This window comes from Nannobrachium achirus (assembly GCF_963921795.1).
Source record: "Nannobrachium achirus genome assembly, chromosome: 21".
NCBI classification, from domain to species: domain Eukaryota; kingdom Metazoa; phylum Chordata; class Actinopteri; order Myctophiformes; family Myctophidae; genus Nannobrachium; species Nannobrachium achirus.
The window spans coordinates 2,676,935-2,695,924 of NC_137828.1; the positions used below are offsets into that span (position 1 = coordinate 2,676,935).

At 40.3% G+C, this 18,990-nt stretch overlaps 1 protein-coding gene across 1 annotated transcript; it reads left to right on the plus strand.

The window, feature by feature from the left end:
• Positions 1–306: 306 nt before the first annotated feature.
• LOC308307168 (uncharacterized protein) lies at positions 307–14,471 on the plus strand (the record flags this gene model as incomplete). The annotated part of the gene is made up of 5 exons (XM_080752339.1): positions 307–330; positions 2,632–2,685; positions 7,197–7,334; positions 11,194–11,367; positions 13,933–14,471. 5 exons carry the CDS (start codon positions 307–309, stop codon positions 14,032–14,034), a joined length of 492 nt encoding a protein of 163 aa, XP_080608465.1. The 3' UTR covers positions 14,035–14,471.
• Positions 14,472–18,990: the final 4,519 nt, after the last annotated feature.

Here is an 18,990-nt window from a genome sequence, read left to right on the forward strand (position 1 = left end):
GTATTTTGAAAATACATAAATACTTTTTATAAAAAATGATGCAATGATAAGTAATTTTATAGATTGACTGCCAAGTATTAAATGAATTGCCTGTCAGAATTTCGAAGAATAAAGTGCCTTCCAGACAATACGCGGTCACCGCCTCCTAGTGATTCATTTTTTAGTTTTGGGGTCAGCGAGGCGAGCGGGTGCGGTCCCGTGAAATCCCCGTGAGCGTGCTCGTTTGTGCATGCATATGCAGGCGGCAAGAGATGGATTGTGTTCATCTTTGTGAAATACTGCGTGGCGTTTACTCACTGAGCGAGTATGTTTGTGTCTCACTACAGTGCGGTAACCGCTGACCCAAGCGGCAGCCATAGCGGTGACCGCGTATCGTGTGAAAGGCACTTAAATTGACCATACTATGATGTTTGTCTTGAGCAGGCAGCCTAAATGTTTACCACTGTGTGCCAGTGTGTGAGAGCTCAGGCCAGAAGTGCCTTCCACAAGATACGCGGTCACCGCTATGGCTGCCGCTTGGGTCAGCGGTTACCGCACCGCGGTGAGACACAAACACACTCGCTCAGTGAGTAAACGCCACTCGGTATTTCACAAAGATGAACCCAATCCATCTCTCACTGCCCATGTGCGCATGCACAAACGAGCACGCTCGCAGGGATTTTCACGGGACTGCGCCCGCTCGCCGCCTCAAAACTTCGCTGCGTGGCAGAAATAGCCGCCCGCCTCTCATTGAAAATGAATTACTAGGAGGCGGTGACCGCGTATCGTCTGGAACCCACTTAACCGTTATCTTCTAAAGGAACTATGGCATCAGACTGAATGCACAGGTGCCTCTGTGCCAATACTTCATAGAGTGCAAAACCGCTCTGCCAGCCTTATAATAATAGCTAAAACTGCACTCTGTTGAGGTGCCAACTTGCGTCTTGTGCACAAGTAGGCCATGTATGGCCTGCTTGTGCGCCAGCAGAGCGCGCCATGAGGTGCGTTCACCACTGACATCACCACTGGCATCACCACTGGCGATGCCAGTGATATCACCACTGACATCACCAGAAATGCTGGTCCCTTATTGTGCTACGTGCTTAAACACACACAGCTACCTACCTACCAACCTACATACATACATACATACGCAGATGAACGCAGTACTTGCGCGCAAGTAATTCGAAATTGTAATCATAATGCACGTTACATTTGAAGCAAATCAAAGTCAAGTGCTATGGCAGTATCACACACACACACACACACACACACACACACACACACACACACACACACACACACACACACACACACACACACACAAACCACTCGCAAATTAGATTGAAAGAAAATGTCTTTCCCCCTACAGTTTAAACCTTTGTGAATGTTTAAAATAAACACGTGTCCATTTGAGAATACATTAAAAAGTATTTTGTATTTCAAATACAGAAAATACGAGACCTGAAAGTATTTTGATACAAATTACATCCAATTTTTTCCATCCCAGCCAAATACAAATTACAAAATACAAAAAAGTATTTCAAATACGTATTTCAAATACATGTATTTCAAATACTGCCCATCTCTGGGTGTAACGATACATTTTAACAACGATACGATACGCATCACGATACATGGTTGACGATACGATACATGGATGATATTGGTTCATTCATGGCGATACGATACGATTCCATTCAATGATTTAAAGTCGATATAGTAACTATTTAGCAAAGAAATGAAATCTGTGTAAAACGTGTAACAAATCTATTATTATGGAAGTAAACGCTGTGATTCTCTAGCAAATACATGGACATTATATTTCAACACATTATGGACAAACCTGCACCTTGACATGAACACAGAGATTACACACATTTATCCATAGACCAAGAGTAGCCTTATGGAATGGAAAGGTAATTAGACCCCTCTTTTACATTTTCCCTCTTAAAATTGCTAAATACAAGGCACAAATACTTAGTTTCCATACAATCAATGATTTGCATTGCAAAACGATTCGATACCGATTACCACATTTTAAAGAGATACGATACGCTACAAAGCCAAAGCGGTACAATATTTTGCTTTTGCAAACGATACAGTAAATCATTGCAAGTGAAAAATCGATTTTTCGATTCAGTTACTATATCGTTACACCCCTACTTCTAAGGTTTAAAAAAAAAAAAAAAAAAAACTCTCACTTCTCAAACGTGTTCATGTCAAGGTGGACCCCCAAAATGTTATGTATTTGGCCGTGGACCCCCATTTCAAAATATTTAGTTCCAGGGACCACCCAGAAGAGTGTTCGCTTTAAGATATTCAAAGATTTGCACACATTTTCACGACTTTTCAAAAATAGCAGATCTACAAGCTCGCAGCGCGGCACTCGGTGCCGCGCTGCGAGCTTGTAGATCTGCTATTTTTCAATAGTTAAAGCATAAAACATTGTGCCAACAATGTATTACTTTTACCATATAAACAGTGCTAAAACAGACCAGAAGGTGGCGCTAATGCAAAGACAACGGATGCCTGCCAGAGCGTCATAAAACATCAAGAAGAAGAAAGGGGGAAAGAAAAGCTAATCTACAAGCTCACAGCAGGTGGCAGAACAGACGCGGTGTGAGCTTGTAAGTCTGCTCTTTTCTGCAGGCTGGAAAAGCCACGCCTGCTGCCGCCGGGTTGCCATGGTTACCATCAAGGAGGGTGAGTTAAGGACACGACACTGACGTCATTTCCATTTCTCTTCCTTCCTTCCTTCCTTCCTTCTTACCGAGCAGTGGTTGCCATGTCCTCTCATTATAAGCGACTCGTTTTTTTGTAAAGTTGCTTGTAAATGTTTGTAATAAAAATAGTAATTGTTGTTCTTCTTTAATATTGTTTTACAGTAAAGTAGCTTCCCTCTTAATGTTGTTCAAAGCAGTGGTTCTCAAAACGTTCTCATGCCAAGGACCACCAAAATACATTCGTATTTGGTGCCAGGGACCCCCAAACAAGATTTGTGTTGTTAATATTCGGTAAGATATTCATTTTCTTATTTTTTATTTTTTTTCTAATTCATTTATAAACGAATAAATTCATTAATGTATTAATGAATGAATGAATGAATGAATGAATGAATGAATAATTAAAAAAATAGCATATCTAGAAGCTCAGGCGCATTCGTTGTGAGCTTGTAGATCTGCTATTTTCCGCTAGCTATTTTTGAAAACGTTTGAAAACACATGAACATTTTCCAACGTCATAATTGCAACAGACCTAGGGCGTTCCCTTTTATTTGACGATAGCCAGACTATATATAATAATACAATGAATACATGAATTAATGAATGAACGAATCAATAAATACATGAATGCATTAAAAAACAGATAGCAGATCTAGAAGCTCAGGCACATTTGCTGTGAGCTTGTAGATCTGCTATTTTCAAATGGCTAAATACAGCTCTTGCATTCTTTTTTTGAGGGCTCGTTTTTCCAAGACCCGCTTTTGCTTATTTCTCTGAGAACCTGGCAACCATCGGTCGGTCCGTCTCATTCAAAACAGCGGCGCAGTTCGGCCAGTGGAGACGCCCCTCTTAAAAAAAACTGTTAAAGCTGCACTTGACACTTTGTGCTGTGCTCAAAATAAACTTGACACTTGTACTGTGAAAGGCCTCTCATTTTATTTATCTTCTGTGCTGGGTGTTTTTTAATGGGTTGGCATGGTACAAAAGAGAAATTAGAATTAGTGAAAACGGCTCACAACACACTTTGAAAAGATAAAAATATACTGTCTTGTTTTGTTCACTACTAGAAAATGCAGACATAACTTAGAAAATGCAGACATAACTGTTTATTTACAGCCAAAAATGTAATACAGTTGTAAAACATGGGCTGTAGGAAACAACTAGAAGAGAAAATGTCTAAGAAATTTTAAGTGTGCCTGCAGCTCGCTAAGTCTGTGCAACCTTGTGTAGCGGTTGGTGTTAGCATTAGCGTTATTTCATTTGACGCAACCCGCGTGTCTGTATGACAAACGGTTCACGAGATCAAGGGTCACTTCCTGTTTGGTGAGGGGCACTTCCTGTTTGGCGAAATAGGCCCCAATTAAGGTCATGGACGATTAATGAATTAAAGCTGCAAGCAGCGATGACCGGGCCCTCGCAGCTCTACCCACGTCACAAGGCCAGCAGCCAATCAGAAACCAAACAGGAAGTCAGCCATTTCGACTAATTAGTGGCGTTTTGGAGCATTTTTGGCCGTTATGACGGGTCGCACTTTAACGACAGTTTTTTGAGAAAAAATTGTTTTGTGAGAAAAAAAAAATTTGAGAAAAAAACTTTTTTGAGAAAAAGAAATTTTGAACAAAAAAAATGTGAGAAAAAAAAATTTTGAGAAAAATAAATGTGAGAAAAAAAAAATTTGAGAAAAAAAAATTTTGAGAAAAAAAATTTGAGAAAAAAAAAATTGAGAAAAAAAATTTTTTGAGAAAAAAAAATGTGAGGAAAAAATTTTTTTGAGAAAAAAAATTTTTGAGAAAAAAAAAATTTGGAGAAAAAAAAATTGAGAAAAAAAAATTTGAGAAAAAAAAATTGTTGAGAAAAAAAAATTTGAGAAAAAAAATTTTGAGAAAAAAAAAATTTGAGAAAAAAAAAATTTGAGAAAAAAAAAATTTGAGAAAAAAAAAAATTTGAGAAAAAAAGAAAAGGTATGACACCAGCCGCGAGTCTGTACGACAAACGGTTCATGAGTTATAGAGGCACTTCCTGTTTGGTGAAGGGCACTTCCTGTTAAAGAGGGGGCGGGGCTTAATCAATTACAGCTTATCCCTATTGGTCGGAAAAAGACCAAAGTTGTGTGAGCATTTTACATTTTAAATGACGTTGCTAGGCAAAAGTATGGCAGAGTTATGTGGCGCCAAAGTTTCTGGGAAAAAAAAAATTTGAGAAAAAAAATGTTGAGAAAAAAAAAATTTTGAGAAAAAAAATTTGAGAAAAAAAATGTTTTGAGAAAAAAAAATGTGAGAAAAATTTTTTTTTGAGAAAATAATTTTTTGAGAAAAAAAAATTTGGAGAAAAAAAAATTGAGAAAAAAAAAATTGAGAAAAAAAAATTTTTGAGAAAAAAAATTTGGAGAAAAAAAATTGAGAAAAAAAAATTTGAGAAAAAAAAAATTTGAGAAAAAAAAATTGAGAAAAAAAGAAAAGGTATGACACCAGCCGCGAGTCTGTACGACAAACGGTTCATGAGTTATAGAGGCACTTCCTGTTAAAGAGGGGGCGGGGCTTAATCAATTACAGCTCATCCCTATTGGTCGGAAAAAGACCAAAGTTGTGTGAGCATTTTACATTTTAAATGACGTTGCTAGGCAAAAGTATGGCAGAGTTATGTGGCGCCAAAGTTTCTGGGGTTTTTTCGGAGTCCCCCATTCAAAGTCAATGGAGTTTTTGGGCGTTGTTTTTTGCGGATTACATCGCAATCGTAAAGCGGATCGGAAAGAAAAGTAATAGCACACCATTCCCGGCCGAGCCGCACATTTTGATGTATATATTGCGGGGGTGGCGTAAATCGTGCGGCAGTTATTACGTGCCGAAGTTTCCCCCATTCTAAGTCAATGGGGTTTTTTGGCGTCGTTTTTTGCGAATTACGTCGCAATGGTAACGCGGATCGGAAAGAAAAGTAATAGCAACCTATTCCCGGCCGAGCCGCACGTTTTGATGTATATATTGCGGCGGTGGCGTAAATTGTGCGGCAGTTATTACGTGCAGAAATTCGTGGCGAAAGACTTAATTAATTAATGACTTAAGTATGGCGGATTACAATAAGTGTTTTGCCATTGCGTTGCATGGCAGGCACACTTAATTAAGGAAACCATGAAATGTGAATTAACGTTCATACTCAGCATTTCCTTAAAGCTTATTCGAATTCGCCTTTACTTTAACATTAAAACCCAAACTACTGTCATACTCAAGATAACTTATAACGTGTCGGGTTTTATTGTTAAAGTAAAGCGCTACGCGCCTGACAGAGATGACAGCGTCCCCACCCGGGTGCCGCCACGGGCTTAGGCCAATCAGAGGCAAGCGGAACGAGAGGGGCGTCTCCACTGGCCGAACTGCGCCGCTGTTTTGATACACGCGTTTAACCCCCATAGCAACCCCATCTTTCACACATGGCAGCCATGTTTGTTTACATTCGAAGAAAACATAATGGCTGCTAGTTCATGAATGCCTGAATGGATTTCCATTCAGATGTTTTTGTTTGAAAGCTGTGAGCAATGTGCACACACGTGGTGCATGATCTAGGCATGGACATGACATGATCAGTGCACTATGAATTACAATGGAAGTCTATGGAGAGGGAGGTGTCTGGTAGCCTGGCGGAGCCCGACGTTATTATCTGTGTTCATTCCTTCCACAGTATAACGTCTGGCCTTTGGCTGATTTGGCAGCTTGAAAAGTGGGCGGGAGTAGGCTACTTGCCTTGACAGACAGACTCCTCTAACCAATCACCATCTCTCAGCCAGTCGGAAGAACGGCAAACAAACACGTCTTTTCGGCCGATAAACTCCACTAGCGCATCCTCCGTGTTGCTTTTTAATTGTTGTAATTGATTCCAACTCTGAAATAACTGCACTTATTGGTTGTTTTATGGTTAGAGCGTTAACTGTTACACTTTTTGCATCGCGAGGGCAGCCATTGTTGTTTTGAAAATGCTGCAGCCTGCAGCATGCATCTACGTCACCGTCTACACATGGACCAATCAGGGAAATCTTTTCACTTGTTGTCAGGAAGACTACGTTTGTTGTGCGGAAGCATAGTGCGGAAGCAGTCACTGATTGGCCCAAATCACAGAATAATCGGTATACTCGCTGCCAATCAACGGAAGTCCAGACGTTATACTGTGGAAGGAATGAGTGAGTGAACGCAGATGACGTCGGGCCCCGCCAGGCTAGGTGTCTGGGACTTCAAAGGTATTTTCAAAAGGCTGTGTATGAAGTGGCTCAACAGTAAAGAGACTGCTTTCAACTGCTAGTCTGTTGTAGTGTGGTGGCTTTAGTCCTAAGGGCGAAAGGACAGAATTCATTTGCAATTTGTGTGTGTGTGTGTGTGTGTGTGTGTGTGTGTGTGTGTGTGTGTGTGTGTGTGTGTGTGTGTGTGTGTGTGTGTGTGTGTGTGTGTGTGTGTGTGTGTGTGTTCCTCAGTGTTCCTGTTAGCCTCCACTCCGGTCCTCGTCCAGAAGAAGCAGCAGGAGGAGGTTCTGATCTCTGAGCCTCACAACCCCAACCCGGCCACGCCCACTGCCACGCCCAGCCAATCCAAGGCCGAGGCCACGCCCATGGCCATCAGCAGCGACCAATCGGACCACACCATCCAGGTCAGTGTCCGTATCAGTCGACTTGGAAAACTATGAGCGAAAAATGTCTGCCGACTACACTTCTTTTCACTGACGAAAACAAAACTCGGGAGATAAGCGACCGCCAGGTCACATGTAAAAATCGTCCTGATGGTGGCGCTAAATGTGACAGATCCATGTTGATGACATGACTGCAAAATTTGTAGGAGCAGTGTCCAAAAATGTGTTTAGCAAGAATCGGCCTCATGGTGGCGCTAGAAGAGGGGCATGTGAGAAATGGGTTGGAGGTTGTGGTTTGGCAGGCAACGATTGTGTGTGCAAATTTTGGCATGGATCGGGGCAACGGTGGCGGAGATATGAGAAGGGCAAAAGTGTGACGTGTGACGATAGTAACTGCATGCGAACTGACGGTCGCAATAAAAACTGAATAAAATCTAAAGCTATGATGACTAAAACTAAGTTTTCATTCAAGCACAAACTGACTAAAGGGCTTTGCAGACGGACGCAATTTTTTGCATGGGAAAAAACTGACGATTTCATTTTTTATAAAGAAAGCAATGATTCTCTATGACCTCATGCACACCGGCTCAGAATTTTTGCCGTGCGGCAGGTGGCTGCGGCTGTGCGTTTTCCCCCGATTGAACCCAGTTCGTTAAGTGCGTCTTTTTGCATGCGGTAAAAACTCATTGACTCCGTTTATGACTCATTTTCGGATCCGCAGTGCTGATTCTGTGCAGCCTTGCACACCAAATCCATCCATCCATCTTCAACCGCTTATCCGGAATCTGGTCGCGGGGGTAACAGTTCCAACTGAGACTTCCAGATGTATTTATCCCAAGCAACTTCCTCCACTCCCTCAGGGAGTATACCGAGGCGTTCCCAGGCCAGTGTGGAGATATAATCCCTCCATCTGGTCTTTGGTCTGCCACGGGGTCCCACTCTGCCAGTGGGACGTGCATCGAGGACCTTCCTAGGAAGGCGCTCGGGGGGCATCCGTACTAGATGCCTGAACCACCTAAGCTGACTCTTTTCCGCGTTTTAATCATGCAGCAAACAGAAAAAAACACATAAAAACTGAACTAAAATGTGAAGGAGGGACTAGTGGAGAAGAGATCCAAAAACGAGTCATTTCATGTTTGGGTTGCGCTCGGGTGTTGTGCTCTGAAAATAGCTGCGTAGATTGTGAGCTTGTAGATCGGCTATTTTCAGCATGCCAACCAAGTGTAAAATCAGGCATTACGATGCCATCAAGGCACCGCCAAAATACATTTGAGGTTGACAAAATCAACTGTACATTTCAGTCGACTATAATCTTATGATATGTAGTAAAACTATGAAACTAATGACATTTCGTTCAAAAGACTCCAGGTATGGCTCGGTGTTGATTTCGTCGACTAAAATTATGACAAAAAATGATTGTTGACAGCTTTTTTTTCACTGCCGAAAAAAACTAAGCTGTGATGACTAAAACTAAGACTAAATATATTGACAATTTCGTCAACAAAATAAAAACTAGACTAAAACGTTGGGGAGGGACTGGTGGAGAAGAGAGTCATTTTATGTTTGGTTGCTCTCAGGTGTTGCGTGCTGAAAATAGCAGATCTACAAGCTCACAACGCGTCGCGCTGCGACATGTTGTGAGCTTGTAGATCGGCTATTATCAGCACGCAACCAAAGTGTAAAATCAGTCATTACGATGCCATCAAGGCCTGCCAAAATACATTTCAGTTGACTAAATCAACTGTAGATTTAGTCGCCTAAAATCTTATGATATTTAGTCGACTAAAATTAGACTAAAACCAAAACTTTTCAGGTGACTAAGGGTTATAGAACATGGAGTTGCCGAATCTTTATACTTTTTACACCTCCAATGGCTGGTTTTAAAATTTGTTTCCGAAATGCAAATGCAACAAGTGTGGACAGCTTCTCTCTGTGTACACTTTCAGAACACAACGATATGCACGCATTACTCCGCCCCCTCACCCCACAACAGCAGATAACCACGCCTACATTTTAGAAAACTTTTCATGTTCTGAAATCCATAAAACAAATAAAGAGGCAGGGTTTCTGGCTCCTTTAATGTGCATTAAGAGGCTTTCTGGAAACGCAGCTTATGACTCAAACTAAATCAAAATCTGCTTTTCAAAAACAACACAGTAATGACTCAGACTAAATCAAAAACAACACAGTAATGACTCAGACTAAATCAAAAACAACACAGTAATGATTCAGACAAAATCAAAAACAACACAGTAATGACTCAAACTAAATCAAAAACAACACAGTAATGACTCAGACTAAATCAAAAACAACACAGTAATGACTCAGACTAAATCAAAAACAACACAGTAATGACTCAGACTAAATCAAAAACAACACAGTAATGACTCAGACTAAATCAAAAACAACACAGTAATGACTCAAACTAAATCAAAAACAACACAGTAATGACTCAGACTAAATCAAAAACAACACAGTAATGACTCAGACTAAATCAAAAACAACACAGTAATGACTCAGACTAAATCAAAAACAACACAGTAATGACTCAGACTAAATCAAAAACAACACAGTAATGACTCAGACTAAATCAAAAACAACACAGTAATGACTCAAACTAAATCAAAAACAACACAGTAATGACTCAAACTAAATCAAAAACAACACAGTAATGACTCAGACTAAATCAAAAACAACACAGTGATGACTCAGACTAAATCAAAAACAACACAGTAATGACTCAGACTAAATCAAAAACAACACAGTAATGACTCAAGACTAAATCAAAAACAACACAGTAATGACTCAGACTAAATCAAAAACAACACAGTAATGACTCAGACTAAATCAAAAACAACACAGTAATGACTCAGACTAAATCAAAAACAACACAGTAATGACTCAGACTAAATCAAAAACAACACAGTAATGACTCAAACTAAATCAAAAACAACACAGTAATGACTCAGACTAAATCAAAAACAACACAGTAATGACTCAAACTAAATCAAAAACAACACAGTAATGACTCAGACTAAATCAAAAACAACACAGTAATGACTCAAACTAAATCAAAAACAACACAGTAATGACTCAGACTACATCAAAAACAACACAGTAATGACTCAGACTAAATCAAAAACAACACAGTAATGACTCAGACTAAATCAAAAACAACACAGTAATGACTCAAACTAAATCAAAAACAACACAGTAATGACTCAGACTAAATCAAAAACAACACAGTAATGACTCAGACTAAATCAAAAACAACACAGTAATGACTCAAACTAAATCAAAAACAACACAGTAATGACTCAAGACTAAATCAAAAACAACACAGTAATGATTCAGACTAAATCAAAAACAACACAGTAATGACTCAGACTAAATCAAAAACAACACAGTAATGACTCAGACTAAATCAAAAACAACACAGTAATGACTCAGACTAAATCAAAAACAACACAGTAATGACTCAAACTAAATCAAAAACAACACAGTAATGACTCAGACTAAATCAAAAACAACAAAGTAATGACTCAAACTAAATCAAAAACAACACAGTAATGACTCAGACTAAATCAAAAACAACACAGTAATGACTCAGACTAAATCAAAAACAACACAGTAATGACTCAGACTAAATCAAAAACAACACAGTAATGACTCAGACTAAATCAAAAACAACACAGTAATGACTCAGACTAAATCAAAAACAACACAGTAATGACTCAGACTAAATCAAAAACAACACAGTAATGACTCAGACTAAATCAAAAACAACACAGTAATGACTCAAGACTAAATCAAAAACAACACAGTAATGATTCAGACTAAATCCAACATCTCGGGTGAAACCCGACTCTCCGCTCCGCAGGTGTTTAAGACGGAGCCGTCGGTCACGGCCATCACGACGGGCGACGGCGAGCCCACCGCGGTCACCTTCGAGACGTCGACGGGGGAGGCCACCGCCACCATCTCCCAGGAGACCCTGCACGCCCTGGTGGAACACCTGAGACCCTCGGAGACCCCCGCTCAGAGCATACAGCAGGTGATGTCCTGATTCACCGTTTGTCAGCCTTCTGATTGGTCCCTGAGACTCCCTGACTGGCCAACCAGAAAAATACATTCACTTTTTGCAAGCGGGGGTGGAGTTCTGCAGTCGGAGAAAGTGGGAGCCGTCTTTCACCGGCTGTCCGCACTGCGGAGCACGGCCAGGCCGCTCGCGACCATAGCGTTTGCGATCATTGTAATGAATAAGCTTCAACAGACTAGTTCACATGGACCTTATCAATGGTCTAACTTGTTACGTTTGGGTACATATATTTTAAATGGGCAGAAATACGAAAAGCCAGCCTATTATGTGAGGAGATGTTGGAGGAGAACAGATTATAGTTCTCCTCTTCCTACCCAAGATGCAATGCGCGATTTCTATTCTCTCTCTGATCCAGAGGATTAAACTAATTAAAACATATATTTTCGGGGGAAAATTACTGTTTTGCTATGTAATTACTGTACCTTTTTCTTCCCTTTTTATTAATATCACGTAGATGTGTTTTTTTTGGTACTTTATATAGCTGTAATGAGGCTATGAAGGAAAAAAAAATCCCATCCACTTCCACTATAAAATAATCTGCAATAGTGATTCTGTCCCACTGGGATTAAACAAATTAAAACATATATTTTCGGGGAAACCCCCTGTTTTGCAATGTAACTACTGTACCTTTGTCTTCCCTTTTTATTAATATCACCTAGATGTTTTTCCTTTGGTACTTTAAATTGCAATAATGAGGCATGAAAAAAAAAATCCCATTCACTGCCACTATAAAAACAATCTGCCCAGGGTTAATGTCCCATCATAGTAACAGGGCAGAATGGGGCTGGATTTGCAAAAGCCTGAATTATAATCTGTTTAGAACGGGTACACATTATTGTTTATCATTGTTTTATGCTTTAAAGGACCAGGTCACCTCTGGGACAACCAGATCTTATTTTATTGTTGTGTGGGACACGATCAACACAATCCTGAGTTATTTTTTGTGTTCAATCTGTGTTTTTAGATATGTTAGTATTTCAGCATGCTACAACTGGTCATATGATGCATTTTGCATCATATGACCAGTTGTAGCATGCTGAAATCGGCTGAAATACTAAAATATCTAAAAACACAGATTGAACACAAAAAATAACTCTTTTTTGTGTTGATCGTGTCCCACACAACAATAAAATAAGATCTGGTTGTCCCAGAGGTGACCTGGTCCTTTAACTATCGAAAAATAGCAGATATACAAGCTCACAGCGCGGCACCGAGTGCCACGCTGCGTGCTTGTAGATCTGCTATTTTTGAAAAAGTCATGAAAATTGTGTGCATACAGTATGTATTTTCAAAGTTTGTAACTCAAATTTTGCTTCTGGGGGGGGGGGGGGGGGGGGGCAACTTGATTTGGCCGCTGTGGGGACCCCGAAGGTCGCCGACTCGGGCGCCCTAGCTAAATCATTACGGTACTTTGCATTGCCTTGATTGCGACCGTAGCGAGCAGGTTTACTATGAGAACCGTCACAGCTTGACCGTATGTATACATGTATACGTGTAACGCCTCCCCTGACACATCACTGTGACATCACAGGTGACATAGCAGTGATGTCAGATACTCAGAGGAGAGATCTCCATATATGGGCACAAAAGGGATTAGTGATGTCATACTCAGAGGAGGATCTCCATATATGGGCATTAAAGGGGTTCTGTTAGGGATCTCCATATATGGGCATAAACGGGATCGTTTCCCAGGTGATGCCCTGTTAGGAGAACCACACTAACAGAATCCATTTATGGACATAACAGGGATCGTATCCCAGGTGATGCCCTGTTAGGAGAACCCCACTAACAGAATCCATATATGGGCATAACAGGGATCGTATCCCAGGTGATGCCCTGTTAGGAGAACCACACTAACAGAATCCATTTATGGACATAACAGGGATCGTTTCCCAGGTGATGCCCTGTTAGGAGAACCCCACTAACAGAATCCATATATGGGCGAGAGAGATGGCGCGACCTCGCCCTTAGGTGTCTTACTGTTGTACTAAAGCAGGGGTTCCCAAACCTTTTTGGCTTGGGGGTACTGGAAAAGTTTTGGAATTGATCAAGGGTCCTGGAAGGTCCTGGAAAAAAAATAGCTATGCATTGTCTTTGGTTATTGATTGTGTTAATATACCTCTGAAATGACATATTAAACATTGGCCAAATTGTCTCATATTAGAGGCAGAAATTGTGAAAATAACAGATCTACATTCTCACAACGCCTCGCAACGCTGTATACTGCTATTTTCACAATAGAAACGTGTTATACAAAATTCCTCATCTCTTAGTGCTCGTCAGGGTGGGGGGGTCCCCAGTTAACACATGATTATTTTGTGGGTCACGGCCTGAAAAGGTTGAGAACCACTGGCATACACTACCTGTCGCTATGGAGCTGAATTATTGTTATATAGTCCTGGAAATTGGGTTAAATATTTAGGAAAGGTTTTGGAAATTAATAGTTAAAAATGTGTGGGAACCCCTGATGTAAAGCACTGTGAATGGCCTTGATAAAGTCTCCTCTCCTCTCCTCTCCAGATCGTCCTGAGACCCTCGTCTCCTGCTCAGAACATCCAGCAGATCATCGTCATCAGGACCGTAGACGACACCATGACCGTGACCAGCCAGCCTCAGCAATGATGATGATGATGATGATGATGATGATTTATACCATTAATTTAAGACCGGCAATTATTTTATACTTTAGCTATTGAAAAATGTCAGATCTTCAAGGCATTTGGCTAATAGCCCTCCTCCTAGTTGTTAAAGGGGTATTTCACCTCCGTAGAACAGTTTAATTTAAAGGCTTCATGACATTGTTGTCTTAGTGTCTTTACAACACATTGAGGGCTCTAGTTTGACCCATGCCTTATGTCTTATGCTTAAACTTCTTTGCCTTTTTTTTTACTATTTTGAAAAACATTTTAAAATACTTCAAATGCTGATCTACATCTGCACGTTCTGAGCTTGCAGATCAGCTATTTGAAATATTTCAAAATGTTTTTCAAAATGGTAAAAAAAAAGGCAAAGAAGTTTATGCATGAGGCATGGATCAAAATAGAGTCCTAAAAGTCTTATTTGTGGTTCTTCTAACGTGCATTAAAAGGTTTTAACTGACAAATCCACTCCAGTGAGCCATGGCAGGTTTTTTTTGAGCGGTGGTCACACCGTCTCCTATACGTGGCCGTGTGTGTGGGTATGCGTGTCTGTCTGTATGTAGCCTGCAATACCTTTTCTGACCACACATGTTAGGGGAGGGGCGCTGTTGTTCAGGCCAGGCCCACTCACACTCACATTCACACACACACACGCACGCACGCACACACATAGCCCCCACCGCTCAGTTCACACAAGTGTGATTCGTTTCCCCCTCTCTCTCTCTTCTGGTTGTTGGCGTTTCAGTTGTAAAAATATATATAAAAAATACAAAAACTAAAATTGCGAGCCTTTATTTCATGTCATGAAATAAAACGTAACCACCTCGAGCCACCCAGCGGCCACCGCAGATACAATGGTTCACAAAAATAGTATATTTTGCAGAGTGGGTGGGGTGCTGAGGGGCTCACCACCACGGAGAATAGACTTTCAACAACGCAAAACTACCTTTGGTTTGGTGAGTAGTGAAGTAATTAATTTTATTTTGACTCAAGTTGAGCGCTGGTAGGGGCTGAGAAAACGCGGTCTATTCATTTGCCGACGGGTCTGTCAGAGCGTCACTGGAGGTGACGCGATGGACCAGAGCTAGAGGGAGTTCAGACTGCTTCAGACCGTACTGAATAACCGCTAGCTTACATAACGTCTTCAGACTAGGACTCAGGTCTAAGATGGACAGGTTGTGGTCTCTTCCAATGAGGAGGATACGATCTCCCACCGTGCAGCAGCAGCAGCAGCACACCGTACATCTCAACTGGCCTTTCCCCTTGGCCCCAACCTCCTTCCAGGAGAAGGTCTCTGGATTGAATTCCCACATATCGTTGAGTTCCTGCTCGCTTCCATATAAGCCACCATAAATGTAGTTTTAGTTTATTTATTTATTTCCATGTAAAAGAAACATTGAATTTCATAAACACTTCATAAACACATCTCATATACCTTTCCTTTACGTCTATGTAGGATAAGCCAAGCTACCCCCTATTTTTTTGTAATTAATTTGTTGTCTATTGCATACTCAATTCTAATTCATTCATTGCTATTCCAGTTCATAAGGTTAAAAACAGTTCATAGAGTTAAAATAGTTAAAAAGATAAAAAGGTCATGCATAAGTGTATTTTATCTTGTCATTGTTCTATGTAATGTATCTGTCATTTAAAACTAGAATAGTCAATGTGTTTTATCCCTGCCAAGACATACAGAGCAATAGCTCTTTTGCGCCACTAGGGGGCAAACACACTCCAGTGAGTGCAACAGGTTTCTGTCAAGTCAGTGAAGGAGGCTTACTTCCTGTCATTGTGTAAGCAGAGTGCAGACTGGGCAGAAGTAAAATGTGTCTGTCTCACTCATCTTGTGTTTGTTAAACTGTCTTTGCAGTAAACTGAGCATGAACCACACCGACATGGACTCATTGTTTCATTGAAGTGTGCAACATCTACCCTAAAGTTGTTTTTAAAACATGTAAAACATCATTAGTATAAAAATTATTCAAACAATTCCTGTACATTTATATAACATGATTCCATTCGATAATAGAGCATTCAAAAAGATTAAGATACAAATATAACATTTTTATTTCTCCCAAATTCCATAAATCCATAAATCTGGTAATAACAAAATAGTACCACTAGCAAATTAAAAATGTAGGACTCTCCACTAAAAGATTGTCCTTTTACTCTGCATATCTATCTATGGTTTTGTTTTAAAAAAAGTTTCTTAAACTTTGCCATATTTGTACACTCTTTTAATTCATTATCACATTTGTTCCACAACTTGACTCCCTTGACCGTTACACATCTACTTCGGACATTTATCCGTTCCTTTTTTTTGTTTGAATATACATTTCAGGTAGGAGCTGTGTAGAAGGTTGTGTTCAGCCAGCAGTTGGTCTCTGTGTCAAACACACATCGTAGGCTACTCTTATGTTGGAACCAAGTCCACGCGCGTTACGCTTTCACTCTCGAAATAAACTTGTAACGCAATCAGCCATTAATGCGCTTTGATGTCGCAATCATTGTTATTAACGTGCTTTGATGACGTCCAAGACCCAGAAAGAAAGAAAAAATCTAACCTCTGTTCGAAGTGAAGCGGTGAATTTTTATTCTATGTGTAGAGCTATGAAATCTGTGTTCTAGATCTATACATTTTGTGTTCTAAATCTATACTTTCTACATGTTTTAGTTCTATATTTTTATGAATGAATGATTTTGTCTGGAGGGCCAAATTGTCATGTGAAGCTTGACCAATCCTCAATACTGCATGCACGGGACATGACACGGACACGGGACTCCTTGGAAGCCTATGGGACAGACTGTACGGGACAGACAAAGCCACTCCTTGGAAGCGGCTTCCACCGCTTCAAAAACGACTATCTGTCAAGCCTCCTTCGTCTGCCAGAGATTCACTGCTCTGATAACAATCTGTGAACCATCACAGGAATGCTGTTTGACTCCACAGCTGCACATCATTATGCAACAGTAAAGTCAGAGACACTTTAAATGAGTAGTTCACCCCCAAAATGACTTTTTTTCTATTGATTACTAACGCCATGGAGACTTGAGTTCATCAATATGTGTTGTTTTTTGTTGCATTCCTAAGACATTCACCCCCATTGATTCCGGATAGGGAGCCGAAGGCATTTGGGTCCCCATCCGGAATCAATGGGGGTGCATTTATTGTAATCAAATTATTGTCTTAGATGATCTCTTACTTTACATTAAAAATCCAATACAATCAATCCCTGCCGCTGAAAAGATATTAAAAGAATTTGGCTCATTCTCCGGTTATAAAGTAAATCTCAAAAAGAGTATATGTTTCCCTATCAACACCGTGGATCAACAAATTCAACAGAAAGACACCACTTTCCAACTATCATATTCCGGCTTCACATACTTGGGAATCAATATTACACCAAAACTCTCCCTTCTCTATGATGCAAACTTTGGACCCCTGATAACAAATATAAAAGCAGACTTTCAACGTTGGAGCAACTTACCTCTATCCTTAGCGGGAAGAGTGCAATGTGTAAAAATGACTACGTTTCCAAAGTTTCTATACTTGGTTCAATGCCTTCCAATTTTCCTACCTAAATCATTTTTTAAAACCATAGACCAACTTGTAATTAGCTTTATTTGGAATAACAAAACTCCCAGAATTAGTAAAACCATCTTACAGAGCAAAAAGGTTGAAGGTGGTCTAGCCTTACCAAATTTTTTGAATTACTACTGGGGAGCTAATATTCAGAAGATAAACTATTGGCTACACGCACCTGACACAGATTGGTGCTCCTTGGAGCTTCAATCGTGTCACTTATCCTCCCTACCAGCTCTAGTATACTCCTCTCTTCCTTTATCCCCCTCCCGATACTCACTGAACCCAGTAGTATTATCAACATTAAAGATTTGGATCCAATTCCGACGGCACTTCAAATTCATCTCACCATCTATATACTCGCCCATAAAAATGAATCACTTATTTACTCCTTCTATCATAGACCTATCATTTGATAGATGGTACGAGCTAGGAATTAGGTGTTTTAAGGATTTATATAAAGATAATATATTCCATAGTTTTCCTTCCCTTTGTGCTGAATTTAACCTCTCCACTGATAATCTTTTTAGATTTTTCCAAATTCGCAATTTTGTTAAACACGTTTTTGGTGCATTTCCACACCTGCCTAATAACCAGAAGTGGGAAAAACTGCTCTTATTATCACCAACAGAGAATGGATTTATTTCAAATAGTTACACATTCATATCATCCCTTACTGGTACTAACACACAACGAACAAAAAATAAATGGGAAAGAGAACTGAACACAGATTTGTCAGATGAGTGGTGGGCAGACGCTTTACACAGAGTCAACTCAACCACTTCATGCGCCCGCCTCAGTTTGATCCAACTTAAAGTTGCACATAGAGCCCATCTTAGTAAAGCCAGAGTAGCTGAAATGTACCCTGAGGCTGACTCAAAGTGTGACCGTTGCGCCCAGCCACAAGCACACCTGACACACATGTATTGGTCGTGTCCGCACTTGCAGCGGTTTTGGTCTTCGGTGTTCGGCACATTGTCTGAGATTTTTGAAGTCACGTTGCAACCATGTCCATTGCTGGCCATATTTGGCACACCACTAAACCCTCTGCAATTTACAAATCAAAAAATGGAAATTATCGCCTTTGCAATGCTATTAGCCAAAAGAAGAATTTTGTTAGCTTGGAAATCTCCAATACCACCCTCTCACTCAACCTGGCTCAATGATGTGATGTACTTCTTAAGTTTGGAGAAAATCAAGTTCTCTCTCAGAGGAACAATTAAGAGCTTCTACGAAACATGGAGTCCATTTATTGAATACTTTAATTCACTAGTATAGGAATACATATTTTGGAGGTACACACTGGATATGGATGGTGGCCGTGACGGACAATGTCTCTTTCACTGACAATTGACT